Raw genomic sequence first — 26,474 nt, 5'->3', positions numbered from 1 at the left:
TTCGTACTGTAACAGAATATCATAGTTCCTATATAGCGATGACCCTCCAAACAATCGAGCAGGGAAGAAAACCCTCTACTTCTCAAGTCACAGAAGTGGATAATACTGGTTTGGAAGTTATTGCCTCTGTGGCTACTTCCACAAGTAAGGCAAAGTCTGAATGTGGTTTCTTTCTGACTTACCTATAACGTTGCAGTTCAACAAGCCAAGACTTAGTGTGATAAACGAACACCCTTTGCACATCTACACAGCCTATCTTTTTACGCTTACCATAAAAACATAGCACTTGGGCCTTATCTACTTTGCTCACTGTAGCTGTGAACTTTCTCAGAAAGCTGACAACTCTGACATGACTTACCATGACTTACTTTACCTGATACTACATTGTACACATCCTACTAGACCAACAGGACCATAGATTATGGGATCCATACAATGAACTTGAATGGTTTGATGCTTTCTTGCACAGGCAATTAAAATTGTGCAGATACTTAAATTAAGTCATTTACTGTAGATATTTAACAGTTCCCTTCAAAGCCTCAGCAGTACCATTCACCACCCTCATTCATCCTACTAAGGAGAGAAATTAATGTAATTCTATTACACAAATCTATCTCCCACCTTCCCCAATCAGAGAGAAGCATGTCAAGGGCAATACTAGAACAAATTGTGCTTCTGTGACCCTTTTGAGTGTTGTGGTTTGATTGATGTCTGGGATTAAGACAACACTAAAAAAACTAAAAAAAAGAGGGAAAGGAAGCTGTATGAGCAGCTGTTGTGCTGCTGCATGAACAAAAAGAAACAAACACAAAACCCCACTTACTGTTCCTCAAATTCTAAAGTGTTATATGCGCTGGAGGTTTTGAATACCTAAACTTGCCTGAGTACAATGTTTCTCACACATATATTTTTAAATTGAAAGCTTTTCAGTCTTCAAAGGAGGTAGCAGCTTTCTTTTCAATTGCTCTGTAGGGGGCAGCAGGAGAGGCAGTTCTCCATAAGCTGTAGATATTTGCACAAATCACTCTAAAGTCACTAACAAAATTCCTTTCAAAGAAGTGGCAGCATTAAGGGCCACTTGTATAATGTTTTTTCTTTCCCCCTCTTTCTCTTTTGTGTGTGTGTGTGTGTGTGTGTGTGTGTGTGTGTGTGTGTGTGTGTGTATTTATGTAGATTTTCACGGGTACAGGTATGCAGGTCTTGGCGTGTTCGGGTCTTTTCCGTGTAAGATTGAGAGCATCTTGGCCAAGATACTCTCAATCTTACACAGGAAAAGACCCAACAGCCAAGACTCTGCATATATATATATACAGAAGCCTGATATATATATTCTGCTGAATATATATATATATAAAGAATATATATGAATATATATAAGTGTGTGTGTATGTGTGTGTGTGTGTGTGTGTGTGTGTGTGTGTGTGTGTGTGTTTTGTGTGTGTGTGTTGTGTGTGTATCCATGCCTAACTGCCCAATCAAATTCCCACAGGAACCAAAATCCTAGTAAAATTATAAACTGAGTGCCTACCCCCCCCCTTCACACACACACCCCTTACCACAATCACAAGGAACCTGGCAGAATTGCAACCAGCCAGCCTGCAAATGAAAACACAAGAGCTTTGCTCAGGCATCCAAGCATATTTTTCTTGCACAAACCAGTTTCCAAGATGGCTCAGCTGTGCACATGCAGGATCAATGTAGGGTAATTATGAGGAGAGAATGTAAATCCAGGATTAGGCAGATATGTTATCACTAAGTGGTTACAAACAATAATACTTAGCTTTCTTTCACAAACCTCTGTGAAGGGAAGTATAATAGGTAACATGGCAGTTCTATTTCAGCCTAGACTGTGTGTTTCTCATTAAACTACAAAATTTGAATGTGTTTATTCGGCCTATTTGACAACCACAAACCAGTGGAAAATTACCACAGTAAATTATTATTAAAAGTGGTTTGTCATTGCCTTCTTAGGGCTGACAAAGTGACTGGCCTAAGGAACCCTGCTGGTGCCTAAGGCAGGACCAGAACTCAGGGTTTTCTGGTTTCTAGCTTAATGCCTTAAGTACTACGCCAAACTGGCCCTCTAATTTAATTATATATTTATAATTTATAATATAAATTATACCTTTATAATTTTGAAATTGTATTTTCTGAAAAACAATAATTTAAAATTTCTATATATGTAATTATATAGGATCTGTAAACTATTTTGTTGAAAACAATATAAATATATGTTTACAGGAATAATAAAACTTCATGGTTGACAGTATGACAGACATAGGAATTGGTGATTTTTAAATGAAACAAAATCTATTTGCCAAGTTGTTCAAATCAGCTTACAAAATATTTGGAATAAAAGTATTTATTAAAGCTTTACTATAGGAATTTCTTTTTTTTTAAAGCTAGTAACCAGCAAATCAAATTTATCTATAGTATGCTTGTTTACAAAGAATGTTCAACTATTGGCAGAATGTAGATAAAAAGGAATAAGCTCTTACAGAAAGATATGTCCGCACACACTGTGACTGCTGAATGGATTCTTGCCCATCACTACAAGCCATACTTTCATGGTTAATAGCATATACAAAAGGAGCACAAAAGTTACCTTAAAGAATCGGCAATAACCATGAGAGAAGCCAGGTTCTCATTATATTGACCACAGCTGGTGATCAAATGAAGATGATAGCATATTTCTTATTGTATGTTTATATATTCTATCCATCCATCTTGTTGTTTTAGTAGTTTAATCTTTAACTGGGAAAAACAGTGCATCACTGAGCAATAATTTTTGAACCAAGGTGCCTCAAATGGGCTAAATTACCAAATGGGCTAAATTACAGAATGTATCCAAAATCTGAGATCTATGACTCCTAAAAGAATGAAATTTGGGGAAGCTGTGGCCTCTTCAGTGCAAAGTACTTAAGTATAATTATGTAATATATAATTACATTTTAAAATTTCATGACAGTGTCTTAGCCAGTCTCACAATCCCTTGCTCCCCCCCCGCCCCCCATATAGCAGCAGCTACTTAACTGCCTTCTGGGAAGGGAGGAAAGGTGGAATAGAGAGGAAGGAATTCCTATGCAATCCTCCCATCCCATCCCAACCCACTACTGCATGATCCCCTCATCTGTGTAACACCCCGCCCCCCATGGATCTTTCCTGACCTGTGCTGGCTTGCCACATGTCTTCTTCAATCCATACAGGACCACTTGCACATCTCCCTAACCTAAACTGTGTGGCACTTCTTCCACATGCCCATGCACTCTTCCCAACATTTGCAACCCCTATGCACTCCATCCCCAATTGGCATTACACCTCTCACGTACCCCACACTACCTTCTTGACGCTCACTACCCCCCATGTGCCCATCTGATCTGCATGATACATCTCATGAACTCTCGGACATCACCCTTCTTTTGACCTATGCCACTCACCCACATGCCCTCCACATCTGCACACATCAACACATCTTTCTCAATCAGACAGCACCTCTTGTGCTCCCTTATGCACAATTCCTGACCCACACATCTTCTCAATTCCTCTCCCACTTCCAAGTTTCCCACTAGCAAAGTAAATTTGAGGGAGGGAGGGAGACTTCTGATGGTCCCTGCCAACAGGGCACAATTACCTAGTATGTTTTCATGTTATATACAGGGGTGGGATTCAAATTTTTTAACAACCGGTTCTGTGGGTGTGGCTTAAGTGGTGGGCGTGGCTTGGTGGTCATGTGACTAGGTGGACATGGCTTGGTGGTCATGTTATTGGGTGGGCGTGGCCAACTCAATATCACTCACATCGAGGCACACATCTCCTCGCCTGGCCTCTCATGACTGTGGGGATGCTGCAACAGTTGTAAGTGTGAAAAATGGTCATAAGTCACTTTTTTCAGTGCCCTTGTAACTTTGAATGGTCACTCCACACAAGCAAAGTACCAGCAAAGAAGTGGGGGGAAATTCCAAAGACGTTTCTGAGACAGGAAGTCTAGTCCTGACAAGAATGTAATAAGGGTTAACGGAGAGGCAGTTTCTGTAAGCAACACCAGAATGTTTTCTTCCTTCCTGCTTTCCTTACAGGATTAAGCCAGTAATTTCTTCTAACAAGCGGTTGTCCGAACTGCTTAGGATGTTAACAACCGGTTCTAGCGAATAGGTGCGAACTGGTAGAATCCCACTCCTGGTTATATATGTTTGTATGTGTGGTTTATTTTGTTATTAGCTTGCTGCCCACATTGTTTGAATTGGGCCGTCTTATTAATCTAATAAGTAAGCTAAAATAAAATGCCAATGAAATGACAAAAGACTGATCATGAATAGGTTAAAGATTGGAGATTCTCTTTTTGACCTTGAAGCAACCACAAAATTGCTGCCTGTGGGGGAATGAGTACTGCCTCCTATGTTTTTTGTAGGGTTCCTTTAAAAACAAACAAAAGGCACTGTTGGTTTTAAAAACTTTGCTTCCATTCTTTTCTACAAAGCCTACTTTCTAGGAATCTTTGTGACCTTAAGAACAGCAATCGATTATGGCTCACAAAAACTCTTTGAGGAGCAGAAAAAACCAAGCCCCTGAACAATTTGCCTTGGTCACACAGAAAAAACTAAGGAAAGATTGAGAACAGAGACCCTAGTCTCCTGAATTACTCCAGTGCCTTAGGCAAAGTTCATTCTTGCCTGTCACAACGAATGACTTCATTGTGTACCTACCAGAATACATACATACAAATATTCCAGTTCAATGTTCTATGAATTTTCACGGCATCAATATGTATCTAATATCTTTGTACAATAATGAAGTTCTTCATAAAGGCAATTCTATTAGTGTCTAGGCAGTGGGAAAAAACTGGATGGGGTAAACATACCAAATCTTTAATATCACTTTCGGGTTTTGGGTCACATTTTTGGTAAATGCAATTATTTTTTAAAAAATAGATAAGAAAAATTAATTCAATAATCTTTTAGTATTTCTAACAATGTCCATTTGGCAGATTCCGGCAGACAGATCCGGCATAAAAATATAGGTAGCCCTCACAACCTGTAAAATGAAATGTCAGGTGACCACATCATTTAGCAACAGCAATCCCAGCAGTCCCCATTGTTAAGTGAGGATTGCTGGTCATTAGGTGAAGACTTCATGTAACTTAATTCAATGAGGTTGCAAGACTTGGTTACAGCAAGCTTTTTCTTAGGCAGCTTGAAATCAAGCTGGCAAGCATGTGGATGCTATGGAATGTGAGGCAGAGGTGGAGAGGTGCTGTAGTGCGGTATGAGTGCAGGCATATGGGTGGGTGCATTGAGGTGGTGTCCAGGAGAAAAATCAGCAATTTATAGGAGTGACATGTGACCTCCTGCTAGCTTCCTCATTGACTTTGCTTGTGGGAAGCCAACAGGAAGGTTGCAAATGGCAATCATGTGACCACAGTGTACTGCAACTGTTAAGTGGGAGTGGCCATCAATTGCCTGAACTGTGATCAAATAACTGCAGGATTGTTGTGATGGCCACAACTTTGAGGGCCAGTTGTGAAAACTCCTTATTCAGCACTATCGTGACACTGAAAAGTAACAGAATTAGTAGCCGTAAGGTGAGGGGTATCTCTACTAGAAATTCTCTACTAGAAATTCATCCCGCAATCCATTGGAAAAATGTCCTAACCTGACAATCAGGATTAATAAATTCTCACTTTTTAAAAACCTATCCATATTGTATTTCAGTAAGTGAACATCTACAGCCTTTCCTATCTCTTTACATTTGTTAGGCCTAAAACAATTGTGGTCAATTAAAGTAAATAGTGAATGTTAAAAATTGTTATTTGTTAAAGAATATTCAGTATTCAATTTATAATTAAAGCTTTCTGATTTTTCAGAATACCTCTAAAATGTGCTGGAAATCGTTTAGATTTAGCATTTATATGAGAAGTTCAAGAACCTTTTGTCCCAGTCCATTTAAATCCTCACTACAAAGTTTCTGGCCACCCCCTTTTTCAGAGGTTATTTTTTAAAAATTAATTGGCTGCAGCCCATTTCTGAGGGAAATGTTTTCTGGTTTCTTGTAAGGTAGATTTATGAAATGGTATTTTGAACAAAGCAACACCAAAACAGCTGGCAAGCATTGTTAATTTGAACTCAAATGATGGCATCTAAATAACTAATAAATTACGAGAATATGTTTTTGGGGAGGGTTGGTTTGGTTTTTCTCCCTCTTTTCTTGCATTCATTAAAACCAGCATATGATGAAAAAGACTGATCACAATTACAATTACATGGAAGCGTGCTTTGCCTGAATCTCTTCTTGCAATATTCTATCAAGACCTTTTTTAGATCTCTGACTTGCCATTTGGGACTCATTTATTTAGTTCTTTCATCCAGATGGTTAAGATCACACAAGGACCCACACAACAGAAATGGTTAATTAACTTCAATGCTGGACCTTGTATTGTTTTGCACAGTTGGAATCTTGCTGTATAGCAGAACATATTGTGTTGTTTTGCATCACTGTCAGATATACGGAGTACCCCTTCGATGTTTGAGGGCACCCTTAAAAGAAAATGTACTTAGTGTGAAAATGCTACTTTTCTCATTGAGCAATTTTATATACTCAATGGCACACAAGATTGTTCTTCTGTCTGAATTTTCAGGATAAAGTAGGAATATTATAAAAATATTTTAGTAATCAAATAAATTCTTTATTACAACCATATTAAAAATATTTTAGACTTTGATATCCAGGACACTATAATTATCCAGGACACTATAATGATTAAGAAACACAAAATTAATTTAGAGAATATCTAAATTTATAAAACAATTTAAACTTATATTAAAACAACTTAAGCTAAACTACAGTCTATAATTACAAGAAAGCTTGTATTATATTATCAAATTTTATTTCAAATTATCAAATGTTGGTACAGGAAGTTTAACTGGATCCTGAATAAATTCAGACAGCAAAAACTCTCTGTGTTTTAAAACATAGACATAATTTTCCAACAGTAGAAAAGACAACATAAGACATTTACATGTAAAAATAAGCTTTACATGTAAAAATAATTCCCGAATTAAACCTCCAGGTCATGACAAACTGCAGAAAACTAATTTATTATTCTGCATCAATTAATGTAGCCTACAATTGGGAATTGTAACATTTTAACCTGAAACTACATCAGGCATGAATAGAAATCAAATTAAGATTGAATTCTTATTTAATCGGGAAGAATTATAGCTAATTATGGCCAAAATTATTCAAACCTGGGAAAATATGTCCATCATCACAGATTTAACTGGCACATAGCAGTCTTTGGATAAGAAGGATCCACAAGTTATGATCCAAGCTTTAAAGGTAGATAAATAAAACTATTCATTATACTTGGCTTATCCAACTTTAAACCATGAATGGCCAATTATTTGGGAGTATTTTTGTCCTGAATGATTAAATTTGTCCCATTCAGTCTTGTAAGTTTAAGTTTACTTTATTGTCATTGCATCTTGTACAACGAAATTAATTTTGATGTGGGCAAAAGGTAGGAGAAACGTAAATTGTTTATTGCCATTGTTTTAATTGAAATGCACATGATCAGAATAATATGGACACAAAGGGATGGCTATATCTTTCTATATATGTTTGCTCAATCAAATAGTGTAGCTCTATGGCAAATAAAGTAAAAATGTTAAAACAATTAACTGGTAGGAATAAGGTTTAAACTTGTCCGGTCATTGACTACATTTTAATTAACAGAGAGAAAGAGAGAGAGACTTTAAACACATGACCAAAGGACATGAACTGACTCATAGCTGCTAAATTATAATGCTGTTGGTGCACTATATGAAGAGTAAGGTAAGTTCGCTGGTTTCTTTAAAGAAACCTACATTGACACTTGACAAAGTCATTTAAATTATTACTGATTCTGAGAGGCTTAAATAATTGGGATTGGAGTGGCTTTTAAAAAACACGTTGTTCTTCCTTTGATACCAACACCCTTTAAAAATTATCTGGCTGATTTCATTAGGATCGAAGTTCAATTTGAAGATTAGATCTATATCCTAATATTTACCTTATGGTTCTAGCAATCTTCTTGGGGGTAAATATAACAGCAGATCCAAGTTTATCACTGTCCTATCTTTATTCTTCCTTGGTAATACATGGGTTTCGTTGTACATTTTCCTATCCCAGAGCAATTACAAAGGCAGATCCTTTTCACTACTGACACCCTTAATTTTCTTATCCCAATAAAGCAATTGAAAGTCCCCGATGCTCTGCAGAATGTATGCAAGATATATTTAAAGCCCAGCTGGTTAAAAAAAAAATTAAGTAATACAAAAATGTGTTTCATTTAGAGATTCCTTTTCCAGCTCCTTCTTCCTTGAATACCCAAATATTCCTGGATATAAACACAAAGAACTATATACTTTTAAAGATTTCTGCAAGTACAAGACAGTAAAAAATTTCTGGGAAGTCCAAGTAGTAGAATTTCAACTTGGGATTCCTAAAGTATAACAAGTCTTTTTTTTAACTATTTATCTAGTTTATTGGCTAATAAAAGTAATTAGCATATTACATTTCACACATTTTCAAGCAGGGATTCCAAAGCAGTTTAATGTATTATTTGCCCCTGAAGTCACCCATGCATGTTATTTCCTTACCCTCTTTATTTACCAAATTCCCATTAGGGAATAAAAAGTTTAAACAAAAGCAAATCAAGTTTTTTAATCAGCCAAAGATATATATAATATATAAAATACTATAAAAAAGGAGGGGAGAAAAGTTCCTTCCATCAAGAGATATTTTAATCAGGTAAAGTAAAAACGAAAAGGAGCCCTTGGTGAAGAAATAGGCTCTTACAGGGGTGGGATTCAAATTTTTTAACAACCGGTTCTGTGGGTGTGGCTTAGTTGATGGGAGTGGCTTGGTGGTCATGTGACTGGCTGGGCATAGCCAACTCAACATCACTCACATTGGAGGCACCCATCTCCTCACCTGGCCTCTCATGTCTCTGGGGATGCTGCAACAGTCGTAATTGTGAAAAATGATCATAAGTCACTTTTTTCAGTGCCATTGTAACTTTGAATGTTCACTCAATCTTATGGCTATGGGGGCCAGAGAATAGACATGTCATAGTAGCAAAATTCTGATACAAAAGCAAAATTAACACACAAGCTACTGTTCAAGCCTGATTTATCTCTGGATTATATAAAAGTGCTGATATTTTATTAAGTAGCATAAGTTTATAAAATTAATGATAACAGAATTGCTGAATCATAGCAATTAAGTTATTAGATACAATAATAAAAGGGACTTGGCATGCTTTATGGGTTCTTCACTTTAAGAGTTCTTGCAGCTCGGTTAGGCAGCACACACTTTTTTAAAACTATTTTTTTTTTGCAAGTATGTTCTGAAAGTAAAAATGTATGGGTGTCACATCCTCTGATATATAGTTCAGATCGCTTATCTGTTCAGCTCTTTGGATTCCTGAGAGAACAGGAAAGTACTGCTGCTTCAAGAGAAGAGCAACAACGAAGTGGAAAATTACAAATGTTGTGACTCTGAAGTCAAAGCTCATTAGACAATGAACTCCCCAGTTTAGAGAATTCAAAACGGAAAATAGGTGAACACCAGTGCCTTTGAGGTTTCCTCCAATTTTCACATTATATAAGCACCTCTTCAACAGTTAATTATATAAGGTCAAAAAACATTGCCAATATCTTTCTTCCTAGAGGAAAACAGCTGTTTCAATAATGGCTGAATTGTAAGAAACGCCAAATTTATTTGAAAGTTACATTATAAAGGGAATTAAGTTTTCAAAATGTAAGTTTTGGAAGAACATTGTTCAGAATAAAAATGAAAATAGTCTTCAAACGCAGGGGAATTAGAGGAAATATTAATTACAGTAGCCATGAATTTTGACCTATGCAAAGAAAGGAGATATGGAATTAGGTAAAGAACTAGAACTAGATAAACAAACTATTCGGCTTTCTGAGTTTTATCGCTAACAGTGTCAAAACAGTGCAGACCTCTATGCATAAAGAAACCGCTTAGTATTGTTTTATAAATATCAGGTTTGACCATTCTCCTCGTCGTGTGAGATAATCAATTCTTACCTGTGTCATTTTGACAAGGTCCAATGAAGGTCTTTGTTCCTTTACCTCTTCAGGTCGTCTTCGCTTAATTCCAACTTTCTTGTCATTTAGGACACATGGTTGAGACCGACTTCGAGAAAGCCCATTGGAGCGCCTTGTCAACTCTGGTGTCGAGGCAGGTGTGCTATTTGCTGAGGGCAGACAATATTCCGAAAAGGAAATTTGATCATGGGAACAAGAGAGAGATCGCTGGATGTCAATCCTGCCAGTCTCAGAAGAGCTATGATCATTACCCCAAATATCACTTGTCTGCCCATAAGTGGCTGACTTTCGCATTCCTTGGCATGGCTGACACCCAAATCTATTGCTAAATCCCATCTGGTCATATGATGAGGAGAGAGTACTTGACCTGGAAGGAAGGCTAAAGCTTGAACTTCTCTGCATGGTTGTGAATCCATTGGAGTAACGCTGCACACTACCCCCGCTGTAGCAGCGTCTCTTTTCTACAGGAGTCCAGACCTTTGATCCTATGGGCCTCCATGAAGCCCGGCAACTAGACATCTCATCGGAAAAAGAGAGTGATCGGCACTGGCGTTTGCTGGGAGGTGCTGAAGGGTTGCCATTGCGGTCACTAAGGCTGAGATCCTTGATCAAGTTGGTTACTGAGCATGCGTTAGCTGGCTCTCTCTGCCATAAGGAGCTTTCATCACTTTTGTCAGGCAAGCAGTCCCAAATATTGGCACTTGGCTGTTCGACCTGAAGGGTATATTTCCTGTTGAGGTCTCTCCATCTGTGATTTTCTAGTTTTAAAGGATAAAATAATATACAATCATCAATCAGTCAAGTATTTATTACAAAGTCAGGTACAATTAAAAATGCTCAAAGAATATCTAGTCAGAAGTTCTAGAATAAAACAACACACAACAAATAAAATCTATGTTGAAATCATAATTTATAAGACAGCCTATCTGTCTGTTATAAAAAAGAGCAAGGCCTAAGCTATAATGTAATATTACGCTTTAAATTGTGAAGGCGTATACTTATTAGGTAATAAAGTACAACGGGATGATGATATCAAAAGATTTAGTGCATTAATTATATAAAAGTAATAATGGATTATTCATCAGGTTCTGGAAAATCTTTAGTGCTGCTGCGTAGAATCTAGCTACCTGAGCTGTGACTACCATCCACTAGTCTTTCAGCAACCACTAAAGATAAACAGTGTTGGAATGGACAGGATACCTATTAATTATTGGAAAAATAAATTTTGTTCAAATTTCACTATAAAAAGAGCAGCAAAGAAGGGTGTGTCCAGAGGCTTCCATCTCTCCTTATGTTTTGTTCATACTCAACACTTGAATTTAAGGGGGGGGGGATTTCCATTGGGGAAAAAAACATTCACCTTAAATATATACTGCCATGGATCCCAACCAGTTCATGCTATGGCCAATCCAGGAACTCTTTTAAGATCATTGTGATCTTAAAGATTCATTATTGTGTTGATAGAACATGGGTCAGAGAGCAGAAAAATCCTGAATATGTGGGATCCTCCCTCCCCTGAGAAATACTTCAGACTTTTGGATAAAAACAAAACTATCTAGAATTATAGCTCCATTGTAAGCTGCCATAGGCTACTGATTCATTTCAACATCTCACCTACATCTGCTGCGGTTGGCAGTTATTAAAGTTTTGACTTAAATTCAGCTGAGAGTAGCTTTGTTAAGAAACAAACCATGAGAACAGCAGCAGAGAAAAGCAACAGATTCTGCACTATTATCAGGAGTGGTGGTTTATTTCTTCTACTTTTTTCTCTCTTCTAAGAGACAAAGGAAATCAGAAGGTTGGAAACAAAACTGCTTATGCATGCAATATAGCCATATTTGAATGGCCATTTAATATCTTATTCAGCATGAAGCAAAAATACTGGGGATTATAGCACTGAGAACATTTTTAAGCCCATACATTATTAAGGTTTACAATCAATCTCAAAGCGCTGGAGTGCAAATTTAATTGTGCTCCAAAGCAGCTTGGTATCCTAACAATTTGGATGAATGAAAGGACTATTTAAACAGAATGACACGGGGGTGTACGTAAGGTGGATTCAGTTTCAAAGTCTTGAGGGATGAAGGTTTTAGTAAGGGGAAATTCTGTTCTTAGTGATGTGTGTGTGTGTATTATGAATATTTATTAGGAGAAAAACCTGCAAAGCAATAGATGGCAACAATACAAAGGCCAGGAAAAAAAATTATTCTGTTAGTATTGTATGCAAGAGGAAATAATATTTTTCCCCTTTCTTTGTTGTTCAGGAACAGTTCACAGTGCATGTGCAATCATACTCAAATTGCATCACTATCCACAAGGTCTCCATTTTTTAATAATTCCCCCTCATAATCAGGCAACAGCACAGAACTCTGGAGTCCTTTCCTATAATCTTGATATGCTCATCCCATGCTTTCTTCTTTAATCATTTTCTCAAAGGCATAAAATATGGACATCAAATATGGAAAAAGTTTCTATGCTTGGTATTGGCCGACCTTTAAAACCATTGCTTATATGTTTTGTTCTGAAGCCTTACGTAGACTACAGTTCCTGGATTATTTGCTGACATAATTATTTTAACAATTATGTACTAGAAACTTGGTAAAACACATGTGTATAAATGCAGATAGCTAAACAATTTTGAATTTTTAAATACACCCACAATTAGCTTGAGGTCCTAGGCCCTTAGGGTCAGTACCTGGACCAAAACAATGGTAACCCGAATAACATGTCTGCAGTGATCAACCCCATGGCTATATAGACTAATCAAATAATGATTTATGGGAGTATCTGGTTCCCATGATGTTTATAGTGTTTTATATCTTATTGGTTGTAAACTGCGTTGAGTTGTTCTAAGATGGGCAGCTATATAAATGTGACATATTTATCTCTATCGCCTTCTTTTCTGAACTAAATCAGTCTGTTGCCATGAAGTAATAGATATTATTCACACAATCACATCTACACATAGTTAAAAAAATGATCGAAGACTCCCTCGATATGAAAATAAAAAAATATGACATAATGTATTTAAAGGGAACAAAATCGAAACAGCATTCTTTGAGCATGATGTACTTTCTACAGAACTGTGGATACTTTTACAACAATGATATTTCTTGGTGATTCTCAATTGATCCTTATATTGGAAGAAAATAATCAGTCATTCTCTCAACAGTCTGAAAGAAAAATCAGTGATAGAGAACTAATGTCAAATCTTGGTTAGAATTAATGACTAAACAGTCAAATAAAAAGATAGATTACAGTGGACTTAATAATGTAAGCCCACTGTAAGATTCAGAAGTTAAACTCCTACTGGAGGAAAACTAGAAGATTTTTTAAAATAAGCATTTAGCTTAAAAAAACTATTGGATTATGTAAATTGTCTAAAACATACTGCAGCTGAAAATGACTTTGCAAACAGCAGTGGCATGAAGTTAGAACATTAGCTGAGCAGCTAGTGGAGGGTAGAGTAAAATAATTTATAACTTGATTTATCTTACTTCAGGAACTGACTATATTACTAGGTCATAACTGTCTTCTGGAATTAGGACAATGTGGAACTACAAAACAGCTCTTCAAATACATTAGATCAACAAAATACATGAAAACTTAATCTGAAATACATTTATTGTGGTACCTTCCAATTAGTTCAGAAATCAGCAAATAATGCATTAATGCACCTGTAGTTACAGTCCCAAAAGATTTATTTAAAAAAAATTAAAAAATGAAACGTATAGCCAGCATATTTCATATTTACAAGGAATCACGAATCGCCTCTGTGTGATTTGGGTAGCTGTATAAATTTGTTTAATAAATAAATAAGTTACAATGTGCTGAAAAAAAGTGACTTACAAGTGGTCCTCGCATTTACAAAGGTTGCAGAGTCCCTCTAGTAATATGATTGCAATTTGGGCACCTTGCAACCAGAATGTATTTACATTGGTTGCAGCATCCCAGGGTCATGTGATTGCCATTTGAAACATTCTCAAGGGGTTTCCAACAGACAAAGTCAAAGTGGGGGAAGAAGGTGGATTTGCTTAACTATCACATGATTCACATAAAGACCCCAGTAAATAAAACTGTAAAATTAGCCATGACTCATTACATTCCTTAGTGACTGGAGTTGTGGTCCCAATGGTGGTTGTGTATAAAAGACTAGTTGTCATGTTCAACAATTAAAATTACATGTCATCTATAAAAACTATAAAACCTTTATAAAACTATAAAAGATAATGGAAACCATTATATATAATGGTTAAAATATATATTATCTCCCTTTAATATGGGAAACTAGAATGTACACTGCTCAAAAAAATAAAGGAAACACAAAAATAAGACATCCAAGATCTGAATGAATGAAATATTCTCATTAAATACTTTGTTCATTACATAGTTGAATGTGCTGACAACAAAATCACACAAAAATTATCAATGGAAATCAAATTTAGCAACCAATGGAGGTCTGGATTTGGAGTTACACTCAAAATTAAAGTGGAAAAAAACACTATAGGCTGATCCAACTTTGATGTAATGTCCTTAAAACAAGTCAAAATGAGGCTCAGTAGTGTGTGTGGCCTCCACATGCCTGTATGACCTCCCTATTACGCCTGGGCATGCTCCTGATGAGGTGGTGGATGGTCTCCTGAGGGATCTCCTCCCACACCTGGACTAAAGCATCGCCCAACTCCTGGACAGTCTGTGGTGCAACGTGGCGTTGGTGGATGGAGCGAGACATGATGTCCCAGATGTGCTCAATTGGATTCAGGTCTGGGGAACGGGCGGGCCAATCCATAGCATCAATGCCTTCGTCTTGCAGGAACTGCTGACACACTCCAGCCACATGAGGTCTCGCGTTGTCGTGCATTAGGAGGAACCCAGGGCCAACCGCACCAGCATATGGTCTCACAAGGGGTCTGAGGATCTCATCTCGGTACCTAATGGCAGTCAGGCTACCTCTGGCAAGCACACGGAGGGCTGTGCGGCCCCCTAAAGAAATGCCACCCCACACCATTACTGACCCACTGCCAAACCGGTCATGCTGGAGGATGTTGCAGGCAGCAGAACGTTCTCCATGGCATCTCCAGACCCTGTCACGTCTGTCACATGCTCAGTGTGAACCTGCTTTCATCTGTGAAGAGCCATAGGGTGCCAGTGGCAAATTTGCCAATCTTGGTGTTCTCTGGCAAATGCCAAACGTCCTGAACGGTGTTGGGCTGTAATCACAACCCCCACCTGTGGATGTCGGGCCCTCATACCACCCTCATGGAGTCTGTTTCTGACCATTTGAGCAGCCACATGCACATTTGTGGCCTGCTGGAGGTCATTTTGCAGGGCTCTGGCAGTGCTCCTCGTGTCCCTCCTTGCACAAAGGCGAAGGTAGCGGTCATGATGCTGGGTTGTTGCCCTCCTATGGCCTCTTCCGTATCTCTTGATGTACTGGTAGCGCCTCCATGCTCTGGACACTACGCTGACAGACACGACAAACCTTCTTGTCACAGCTCGCATTGATGTGCCATCCTGGATGAGCTGCACTATCTGACCACTTGTGTGAGTTGTAGACTCCGCTTCATGCTACCACTAGAGTAAAAGCACCGCCAGCATTCAAAAGTGACCAAACCATCAGCCAGAAAGCATAGGAACCGAGAAGTGGTCTGTGGTCACCACCTGCAGAACCACTCCTTTATTGGGGATGTCTTGCTTCCTGCCTATGCTTTCTACCTGTTGTCTATTCCATTTGCACAACAGCATGTGAAATTGATTGTCAATCAGTGTTGCTATCTAAGTGGACCGTTTGATTTCACAGAAGTGTGATTGACTTGGAGTTACATTGTGTTGTTTAAGTGTTCCCTTTATTTTTTTGAGCAGTGTATTTCATTATTTTATTTGGCCTTCTCCTTTGGTATTTTATTTCATTCATTAGTCATGTTGATTTAAACTAGTTCATCCTGCTTACATCAGACCCTCCATTTTCCTCTTTAAACGATAAGCAAAAATCTCATACTAGCTATAGCCAATAATAACAGGATCCTGGAGCCTTATTTATATCTTATTTGTTCACAAAATAATTTCTGAGTCACCTTTCAACCCAGTAAGTACCTGGAAGATGATTTACAAGCTTGAACAAGGCCATTCTACCCACAGAATGGAAAGCTTTGATAATGCAGTCTCTGAACTATCCCAACCTCTGCCAACAGAGAGGAAAAGAGGTTTCTTCATTTATTTAATTCTATGTTCTCTTTTTAAGTCATCCCTCTGTACAATAAGCTGGCATAACTTCATCACTGAATTGCACTGATTTTATTTATGAATATACACACCATGTTTTGTAAGCTTTAGAAAGCCAAGGATATTTTTAAGAAGTACGAAAATATAAGATAAAAAACCCCAGCATTTTGAACTGTGTGAAAACAACTGTTAGCCCGTAAAATGAAGTCAAGATAAGCTTATAATATAACAAAGCAAGAACTAAAAAGCAAACCAATGATTGCATTTTGCACTAGCCCAAGTTCTAAACATGCTTCGGGGGTGAATTGCAGCAATTACCATATTTTTCAGACTATAAGATGCACTGGACTATAAGATGCACCTTGGTTTAGAGGAAAATAAGAAAAAAAAATAGTTTTTTTGCCCCTGCGCATCCCGTTTTTGCCCTCCCCAGCATCCAGAAGCACTCTGCAGGAAGCCTCCAGAGGCCTCTGTGGGTCCTGTTTTTGGCCTCCCCAATGATGGGGAGAGCAAAAATGGGACCAGCAGAGGCTTTGGGAGGCCAAAATCAGGCACATTTTGGCCTGCAGAGTACTTCTGGACACCAGGGAGGCTGAAAATGGGATGTATTGAGGCTTTGGGAGGGCAAAAACGGGACACGTGGAGGTTGTGGGAGGCCAAAAATGGGCCCATATTCGCTCTATAAGAATGCACAGACATTTCCACCCACTTGAGGGCGGGGTGCGTCTTATAGTCCAAAAAATACAGTATATACGAAAGCATGGACAACTAATGCTAGATCTAGCTTCTCCAAACAAGGAGAATAACTGGTATATAAGCTGAAGCTGGGCACAAGTGCTATGCAATCATATCTACAATGAACTGATCCCCCAATTAAAAACAACTTCTCACCAATGGAATGCCTGTCTTCTTTAGACTGAGCACCAACATTAGTCAACTAAAGTAAATATAAATATTAATACACCGGTGAGATTCTTAAAATTCTGAATGTTAATGCTCCCAGCAGGTTCATATACAAACTTATAGAAGATAAGAAAACTGTCATCTTGGTGGCAATAGACCTAAGAACCATGCAATTTTTCTGTTATACAAATATTATCTTAAATGGGAGCAAGCTTAAAACTAAAACTGAGCAAAGCTGAACAAGAAGAAAAAGAAACAGGGAAATCTTTGGAACATTGTACCTTTTGGAGATGAGGTTTGCTGGTCTTCCAGAATAGTGTGAAGACCTGTTCTGCTAATTAACATGGGGCTCTACAAGTGCTATGCAGCCATGAGATGGTTGGTGGATTGAGGGTGCTCCTTCCACTTCTTTAACTTAACATCTTAACTTTTAACTTTGTTCTTAATTCTGTTTTCTAATTTATGCTTTTTACACAATTGTTTGTTACGATAAACTGCCCAGAGTTATTTAGGTGAGATGGGTGGTTTAGAAATTTGATAAACTAGTAAAAACATCCATAATTGTTTCAGTCATTTCAAGTGCTTCCTTTGGGTAAATACACTATAAACCTTATGAATTATGTTTGCTGAAGACACAAAAATAAGTTAAAGGCATAATGATTTATCCTTCTGTACTGTTCTCCTCCATGATCATCATCTTTATAAGAACGTACAGAAATAATTTAAGGCAGTATATCACATAATTATAGGCTTTAAATGATTTGAAATATGGGTATGCTTTTGAGCATGGCATATAAAAATGAGGGTATTTTTAGCCTATGTTTTATCTCACATCTGTTGAGCACTGGCATCTAATTCATCAAGCATTAATTTACATCATGTCAATAGTATACATGCTGGAAACCAGTGGCCTTCACATTGTTCCTTCTATTTATTTACAACAAGCAGTGTCTCACTAAGGAATATGTTGAGCTGCAGCAGTAAAAGATGTCTAAAATACAAGGATTTCTTTCTTGTTTGGTGCATTTAAAAATAAGAAAAGACATCTCAGTAGTGCGTTAGCAACCAAAAGGAATAAGAGCATAATTTTTATCTTTTTAGAATACAAGCAGTCCTCAACAATGACTAGTCCAATAAAGGAGAATATTTCTGGCTCAGGGTTGAAATGAGGGGTCCTTGATGCTCTCTAAGCTTGGTTACTCTCGTAGCACAGTTGCTTTCTTGCAGACATTTCATTACCCAAGCCAGGTAATCATCAGTGCTAGTAAGGAATGAGGTTTGCTCTCAAATTTATATTCTAGTGCTTACCCTGTTGGTGTTAGTGCGAGTGGTTTTAGAGATTCTTTGGTTGCGCTGTTTACTATTAGCTTGTTTGGCAGTTCCTTGATTAGGGTATTGATTGAACTCGTTGTTTAGCAATTGTCTGAAGTTATGACAGACTTTAAAAATGCTATTTACAATCTGTCCACAAAGTTATGATTGCCGTACCCCACCCCAGCCTGTGGTCACATGATCACATTTCACTTTGTGACCAGTTACAGTGCCCCATGGCCACATGACTGAGATCTGTGACTTTTTGCTTGGTTTCCACCCATTAGATATGCTGGGTTCACTTAATGATCATGAGTATAAGTACCTATAATGCACACAGTATTGTGTATAACTTTCACGCAAATGGAAATCATTTGGACAGTTTTTCCAAAATTACCTACTTTTCAAACAGAAAAAGTTTGTAATTGTGATACTTCATATTTTCATTCTTTAATTGAAAATAAATATAGGAGTTGTAATGTAATCTTGTGTTTTACATTTTATTTATGACTAAATTGAGTTGTTCAAAGTTGCCAAAAATGGAGCCAAATGGAGTTGCTGAGAAGCAACTCTAAAGAGGTAGAATGTTACGGGAACTTCGATATTCACAGCACTACAAATCTTTTTAAAATGGAAACCTTAAACTGCTTCTCCCTGCCCAATTCAAATTAACCATGCTCACCACAGCACAGAAACTTGTCTGGTAATTGGAGAAGAAAAGGTGAAATCTCAAGTATAGTATTTTTCAGTCTTGGCAGCTTGAATATGCATGGTTTTCAACTCCCAAATTCCCCCACCAGTCTTCCCAGTCTAAAACTTATTTATTTATATTTAGAAAATTTATATTGCTGCCTATTTGTACATGGTGACTCAAAGCGGCTTACACGAATATAAAAATCTCATATAAAAAACAATAAAACTAATAAAAGAATCAGGAGAGGTGATACATGTGCACATCAAGGTGGGCACAAAACCATGCGAGCCACTGCATTTTGCACCAACTAGAGCTTCCTGATGCTCTTCAAGGGCAGCCCCATGTAGAGTGTGTTGCAATAGTCAAGACAGGAAGTGATTAGGGCATGAGTGACCATGAGTAGGGATTGTTGGTCCAGGAAAGGACGTAACTGGCGCACAACCCATAGTTGCGCATAGGCCCTCTTGGCGACGACCACTACCTGCTCTTCAAGCAGGAGTCACAAGTCCCAGATTACACATAGGGTCTGTTTGGAGTCATGCCACCCCATTCAAGACCAAAGGTGGCAATTTTCCCTGGGCCAAAGAACCCCAAACCCAGAGCCCTTGGTCTTGCCAGGGTTTAGTTTCAATCCGCTGGCTCCCCATCCAGCCCCTAACAGCTCCAGGTACTGCAAGAAGGAAGACACAGCATTACTTAACTCACCATGAGCTGAGACATACAGCTTAGTATCATCAGCATATTGAGTCCATAGTGATAGATGATTTCACCCAGTTGAACAGGAGTGGAAACAGTACCTGCAAAGCAGTGCGTGAGGACTGAATCTCTCCTCCTCTATCAACACTGACTGAGAGTAGCCGCAGAGGAAGGAAGTGAACCAGGATAGCAATTATAACCCCCAGCTCCTTTTGGAACCCATCAGGGTCCATTAGTTGATGGGGGTGGACCAATCTAATCGGTCCTACCTCCCTGCGGGGGCGGGGTATACAGCTCTTGAAAAACTCACTGCAACCAGACTGTAATCCGACCATGACAGGGGGACCAAGGACAAGTCCACCAATTTCAGGTCACACAGGCATGCTTCAACAAGAACACCAAATCAGGTGTCTGACCATTTTTTCCTAGTCAGGATCTGGATGACCTGGGACAGGCCCATGGAAGTTCATGGTTTCCATGAAATCTTGGGCTACTTCTGAGCACACCCTCAAGGATAGCAGATTGACGTCCCCCAGAAGTATAAGCCTGGGGAATTCCACCATCAGCCCCATGGTGAGGTCCAGGAGCCCGAGTAGGGATGCTGCCACATAGCAGGGAGGCTGATACAGTAGCAGCAATCTCACATGATCCCTTGAGCCCGACCTAAGAAAAAGGGTCTCACAGCCAACCACACACTTGCCTCTCACCCAACTTTCCCTTCCAGCCCCAGAATTCCCCGAGCAGCCTTCCCAGGCCAAATTACAGAACACTGCAAAAAGTAATCAGAGGAGTAGCCAGAAGGCCTGCTATGCTGCACTAGATATTGTAGCAGCCGTGTGGTCCTACAATGTCTCCTGAAGTTCATAGAGTTCCAAGCTCCCATTCTCCAATTAAACCTCAAAAAATCCCAACGGCAGCCTGCCACTCTCCACAGCATTGGTGACCACATGAGTAGGCCCAGCTGTCGACAAAGGCCAGTGACGCTTGTTTCTTCTGTCATCTCCACCTCCATCAGAAAATCCATGCCATCATTCAGAGCTGCAGCAGCTGGCTCTTGGGCTCTCAGACCAGAGTTTAGCTCCAGCTGATTACTGCACATTGAAGACAGTTCAAAGAGATCCAGGGGAATCCAGGAGGAGTCCAGGGAAACCACACAGTCATAAATCATGCTCTGCTCTGTCTCGCCTTCTAGCTGCCCCTTTCCAACCTCTCTACTCTTCAAGCTCTCGGCCTTTCTGCTTCTCCACCTCTTCTTCTATGTGTTGGGTCAAAGGTCATACTGGTCAGGAATTCCAAGAAATAATATCCTATATATCTACAAGAAGACATGCTGGCTAACTAGCACATTCCAGTTGTTGGACCTAAGACCTATAATGGAATTTAGGTCTTTAGAACTTATATTTTCTTGTGTAATCAGATATTTGGAAAATAAAACAAGTTACAAACTTCTCTTTATACCTTCCCTGTCTACTGCTACTGCTTACCAATCGTCGTCGTCATCATCATCATCATCATCATCATCATTTTAGCCACTGTCTATAGACTGCAAGATGAAGGCCTCTTCCAGATGTTCCCAACTAGTATGGCCCTAAGCTTTCTTTTGCCAATTGGGCCTGCAATACTTGTTGATCCATCTATCTCTATTTCTACCAATAGACAACTAAATATAGGGAAAATCAAAATTAAAAGAGATAGTTCCATCCCCCCTCAAAAAACTTGGATCCTTTCAGGAATTTTTCAGAAATACAAGTGCTTCATTGATATAAAACTGAAGAACACTTTAACTGTCATATATTCTGTGTAGTTGAGCATAATCTTTGGTTGGCCTTTGTTATTCAACTGCTACCAATGCTGTTTTTCCTGATGAATCTAAATGTTTGGAGAGAATTGCTTCCTTTTTTTCTTTTGTGAAGATCTTTTCCAACATGCCTAAGCGTGGTTGGATAAATGTTCTGGAAAACATCTGCTCTGAATTTTCACCGAATAGAAAACATATTATTTAAAGGAAAAAAATAAACCTATCATCACCGAAGAATCTATACCGAAGAAGAGCAGGTGGCAGTCACGGCTAGGAGGACCTTTGCTCAACTTCATATTGTATGCCAATTGGGCCCATTCCTAGATTAGGGAGTATCACTCATGGTCAATCATGCCCTGGTCACCCTCTGGTTGTATTACTGTAATGTGCTTCACATGGGCAACAGGGCTCTACATGTCCTTGAAATGTATCTGGAATCTTCATCTGGTCCAAAATGCAGAAGCGCAGGCAGTTATGTTTCCGGAAGAACACGTTATACCTCTGCTTCATGAGCTGCATTGGATCTGTTTCTGAGTCCAAAGCGAGGTGCTGTTTTTGACCTTTAAAGTCCTACATGACACAGGATTGAGTTATCTGAGGGATTGCCTCTCCTGATTACATCTGTCCATCAGTGGTGGGATTCAAAATTGTTTACTACCGGTTCTGTGGGCATGGCTTGGTGGGCATAGTGTGGCTTGGTGGGCGTAGCAGGAGAAGAATACTGCAAAATCCCCATTCTCTCCCCACCCCACTAACCTGCATCTAGCAGTACTGTTTATTTTTTTCTGACTCTTATAAAACTCATAAAATATAAAATGTAAATATAAATTATATATGTCATTATACTGTAGTGTCTTACCTTTACAAATTAATTGAATAAGTAAATATGGGTAAACAGTGATAGGAAAATCCCAGCTACATGTCATCAAATATATAAGAAAAACTTCTCTGACTAAATGTGCTTCTATTATTTTACTTTTTTAATTTCAAACAGTCAGGATTTCATGAAATGTTGCATACTAATTTTATCTCTTTTTCAATAAGCGAAGAGATTAAATGTTTTTAAGATCAGCATTACTTTTATGCAACATCAAATTAGCAATTATTTAGTTCCACAAGGTATTTTTATTTCTATGATAATCTATTTTTTCCTAAATGCTATTATTCACCTCTTGTCCAGATCTGATCTATTTTAACCCACAACTGAGATGGGACTGATGAGTTTTCCTGATTATTTCTCACATTTCCTTGAAATCATTCTTTCAGATGATTCAGTTAAAGATTTAAGTCAGATATTGGCTGTACTCTAACTAAAGCTAAATAAGCCCATAATTTCCATTTGGAAATGATATCTTGCTTCCCCCCACCCCATTAAACTAGGCATCAATCATTCAAGCAAAGAATGACTCAAGAAATGAGAACTTCTAGCCCTCCTCATGCTGCTTTATAGAGGTGCTCTTTCAAAAGTTGGTATTTCCCTCAGAAACAGCTGGGGAGCTACTGCAAGCGCTAGTGCAACTTTTCTTGCTGCAATTGACTGCTAGTTACTCTGAGTATTATATCTAATGAAATTTCAGGTTTCATATTTGAGTGGGGGTTTATTAAACAGGTTTCTAATAACGTTTATTAGATGAATATTAAAAAAGGGTAACTGCCAAACCATCAAACTAGTTACATTGGTAAGAAAGGTTGGATGAAATATTGATACCAGAGGAAGATAAAAAAGGAAAAAAATATCTCATGTCCATGAGTCAAGAGCTACTAACCCAAGACATATATATAATTGTTCTTGCTCAGTTCGTCTTGCTCAGTTCGTAGCAATACCTTTCTTAATCCTTTTCCAGCAAAGCTAAGACTCGGAACAAATTTTACTTTCTTGAAGCCAACAAGTATTTACCTCAACATATCTAAAAACTAAAAATATTCTTAATACTTTTAAGGATTGTGGGCTGTTGTGGACTGTTTAAACATTCACTGAAAATGCAGCACAATACACTTTTTGAGATATTTATGTGAAATATTAAATGTTGCAGCATATGCAAACTTACAGCTCATTAAGTAAGTTTTATTTCAAATTAAAAAGAGATATGATTAGACTGAAAGATACCCAGCATCTTTTTCATTTAACATATAGCTAGGACAATAAGAAAGATAATATAAATAGACCATTTATACAGACCACTTTCTATATAAAGTACCGTATTTGCCGGCGTATAAGATGACTTTTTTGCCCTGAAAAACATGCCTCCAAGTGGGGGGGTCGTCTTATACGCCGGGAGGACTCCGACTCCCACTTCGAGCTTGAGTTGCAGCCGGGAGGGAGGCTGGGGTGTGTGTGTGTGTGTGTGTGTGTGTGTGTGTGTGTGTGTGGCGGGTGTCACTCGCCACGCGCTGCGCAACCTTTCCCCCTCTTCCTTCCTTAGCGGTGTGGGGAGGAGAGGATTCAAGATCCTCACGTGCGGCGTACTTTTCTTTTTTTTTTTTTTCTTTTTGCACACAGGTTTTGCATGCGGGCGGCTGTAGGTTAAGGATGGGGGAGCCCCCGGGTGGGTTATCAGGTTTTACGGTGCTTCCAACATGTGCGAACGGTGGGAGAGCGGAGAAGAGAGCGAGCGAGCGCCCCGCTGTGTGAAATCCTGCCGTCAAAGCAACACTGGGGGAGGCAGGGTATAAATTTACCAGGTTAATGTAGCAATGGTGATTAATGCCCAGAACATTGTTTGCGGGTATTGGGGTGTGTGTGTGTGTGTGGTGGTGGTGAGGAGAGGTTGTCCTTTGAATGCGGAAAAGTAGGTGTGACCTTGTGTAGGAAAATAAAGAGATCCTTTTAGCGTGTTTGGCTTCTTTGCCTCCCCTCGTTCGTTTTGACGTGGAGATAATGGCCTTCGGGCGGGAGGGGAAGAAAACGGTAGCTGGATCATTTCAAATTTCACTTACTCTCCTGCCTCACTTCAATATGTCTGAGCGACTCCAGATACTGGAAGACTTTTTGAATGAAAGTGTTACCTCCATTTTTTTTTTAAAGAGGGCCACTTGGGGAAAAAAAAAGATTCTAAGGAATTCCTTGTTTCTTGATTAAAGAGAAGGCATTGAATATACTGTTCCTTGGCAGCCTTTTCAGTGTCCGGGTTTTTGGTGTGTGTGTGTGTGTGTGTGTGTGTGTGTGTGTGTGTGTGAGAGAGAGAGAGAGAGAGAGAGAGAGAGAGAGAGAGAGAGATCAGCTGTATTGAGAAGAGAACGTTTCCTGTGTTCTCATTTTATTTACAACATATTTTACGCTTAATGGTAAGCAATCAAAAATATTTTTAAAACTCATTTCTAAACTCCATAGCTATTTGCATATTCTTGGTTCAAAATTGGATTAGCTCATTTCAAAATTGTCCAAAGCAGAAAAGTGCGTCAAAAAAAAAAAAGTGCAAAAGTGGAAGGTGTGTGGAAGAGGGGGTAGTCTTATACGGCGAGTATATAACAAACTCTATATTTTGAGTGGAAATGTTGGGGGGTCGTCTTATACGCCCAGTCGTCTTATACGCCGGCAAATACGGTACAATATACAATATTGTATCTGTTCCTTGCTCTCCATGATCATGTTTCAACAACAGCTGCAAGCAATGATTGTGGTGAATGAGAAAGGAAAAATATTAAAACATTAAAGATAGAAAAAAATATTTGTCTTGCTGTAAACCTAAAAGGTAAATGACTGCAGAGCAGTATTCACAAGCCATTGACTTGATTATAAATCCTAAAAAGAAGTAGTTTTTTCAAAAATAGGAAATCCCACAGCATTTTATTAATGAGTTAAATGCAAATTTGTTCTGTTAGCTCAGATTTTAGAAAAGCCTTTATGTATTGTAAATAAAGATGGAAAGTATGATACATAGTTTTTTGTAATTTTTGAATAAAGCTACAGCATGAGAGAATGAAACAGGAATATTATAAAAAGGCACCAGTATTCCTAAGACAAAGATTTTTTTTATAGTGCCAGGCCTGCCTAGTTTCTCCTTCAGGCAAGTTGGCAAGACTTTCAGAATCAAAGAATAGTTTTCCCATGGCTTATGCAGTAAGAATTCACCATGAGTCACCATTCTCAATTTGTTTCAGTTTATAACCTAAGAGGCAGAATGATCTAGACAGCAGTCTGTCTCAAACTTCCTCAGCCCAGTTCCTTCCCAGAACTCTGTGGTTGCACTCTAGCACATTGGGAGAGACCTTGGGTTTGAGAAAAGTTGGCCTGTCCAACTACTATTCAATTTACACAATATGGTCTTCAAGACCATCGCTGTTTATTCAATGGACTAACCAGATTTAGTAGTGCCTACATTTTCTGCATCCGTTGAAAGCCAAATGGACAATTAGTTCTAAAGACCCTACTTCTCTTGACCAAGAAAGCAAAAAAGCTAGCCAAGTTCCCGCCCTGTTTCAAAGAAGTCCCATAAGGCACTTTATTTCTTCAGTTTCTAATCCAAAACCAAAGTTGAAAGGATGTATTTGTCTCAATCTTCTGTGCAAACAAGAACATAATTATCTAATCGGAAATAGCCTAGCAGTTTGAAATTCACTGCGGCAGTCAGCAGTGAACCTATCTGAGCAAGTTTCAACAATGACTTGGCTGGTTAATCTGGGCCAGTTAAAAGCCAAAATAAAAAGTACTGGGAAAAATGCCTAAAATTACAAAGAAAACAAAAATAGTGCCAATTGGATTTGATCTTCTTGATTGGGCATAACAAAGACAATTGCACAG

General features: G+C 38.6%; 1 protein-coding gene across 3 annotated transcripts in view; it reads right to left on the bottom strand.

Moving 5' to 3' along the window:
- FAM53B (family with sequence similarity 53 member B) overlaps positions 1–26,474 on the bottom strand; it is a 126,569-nt gene that overhangs the window by 54,059 nt on the left and 46,036 nt on the right. For all 3 annotated transcript variants that reach the window (XM_026669047.2, XM_087964346.1, XM_087964347.1), the window contains exon 5: positions 10,089–10,867. In XM_026669047.2, the coding sequence (XP_026524832.2) occupies positions 10,089–10,867 (779 nt within the window). The remainder of the gene's footprint in view (positions 1–10,088; positions 10,868–26,474) is intronic.

This window comes from Notechis scutatus, chromosome 4 (genome assembly GCF_049901735.1).
Source record: "Notechis scutatus isolate UNSWTSFEM ecotype Mainland chromosome 4, rNotScu1.2, whole genome shotgun sequence".
Classification (NCBI taxonomy): domain Eukaryota; kingdom Metazoa; phylum Chordata; class Lepidosauria; order Squamata; family Elapidae; genus Notechis; species Notechis scutatus.
The sequence above is the reverse complement of the archived record's forward strand: the minus strand, read 5'-3'. Positions and strand labels throughout refer to the sequence as shown.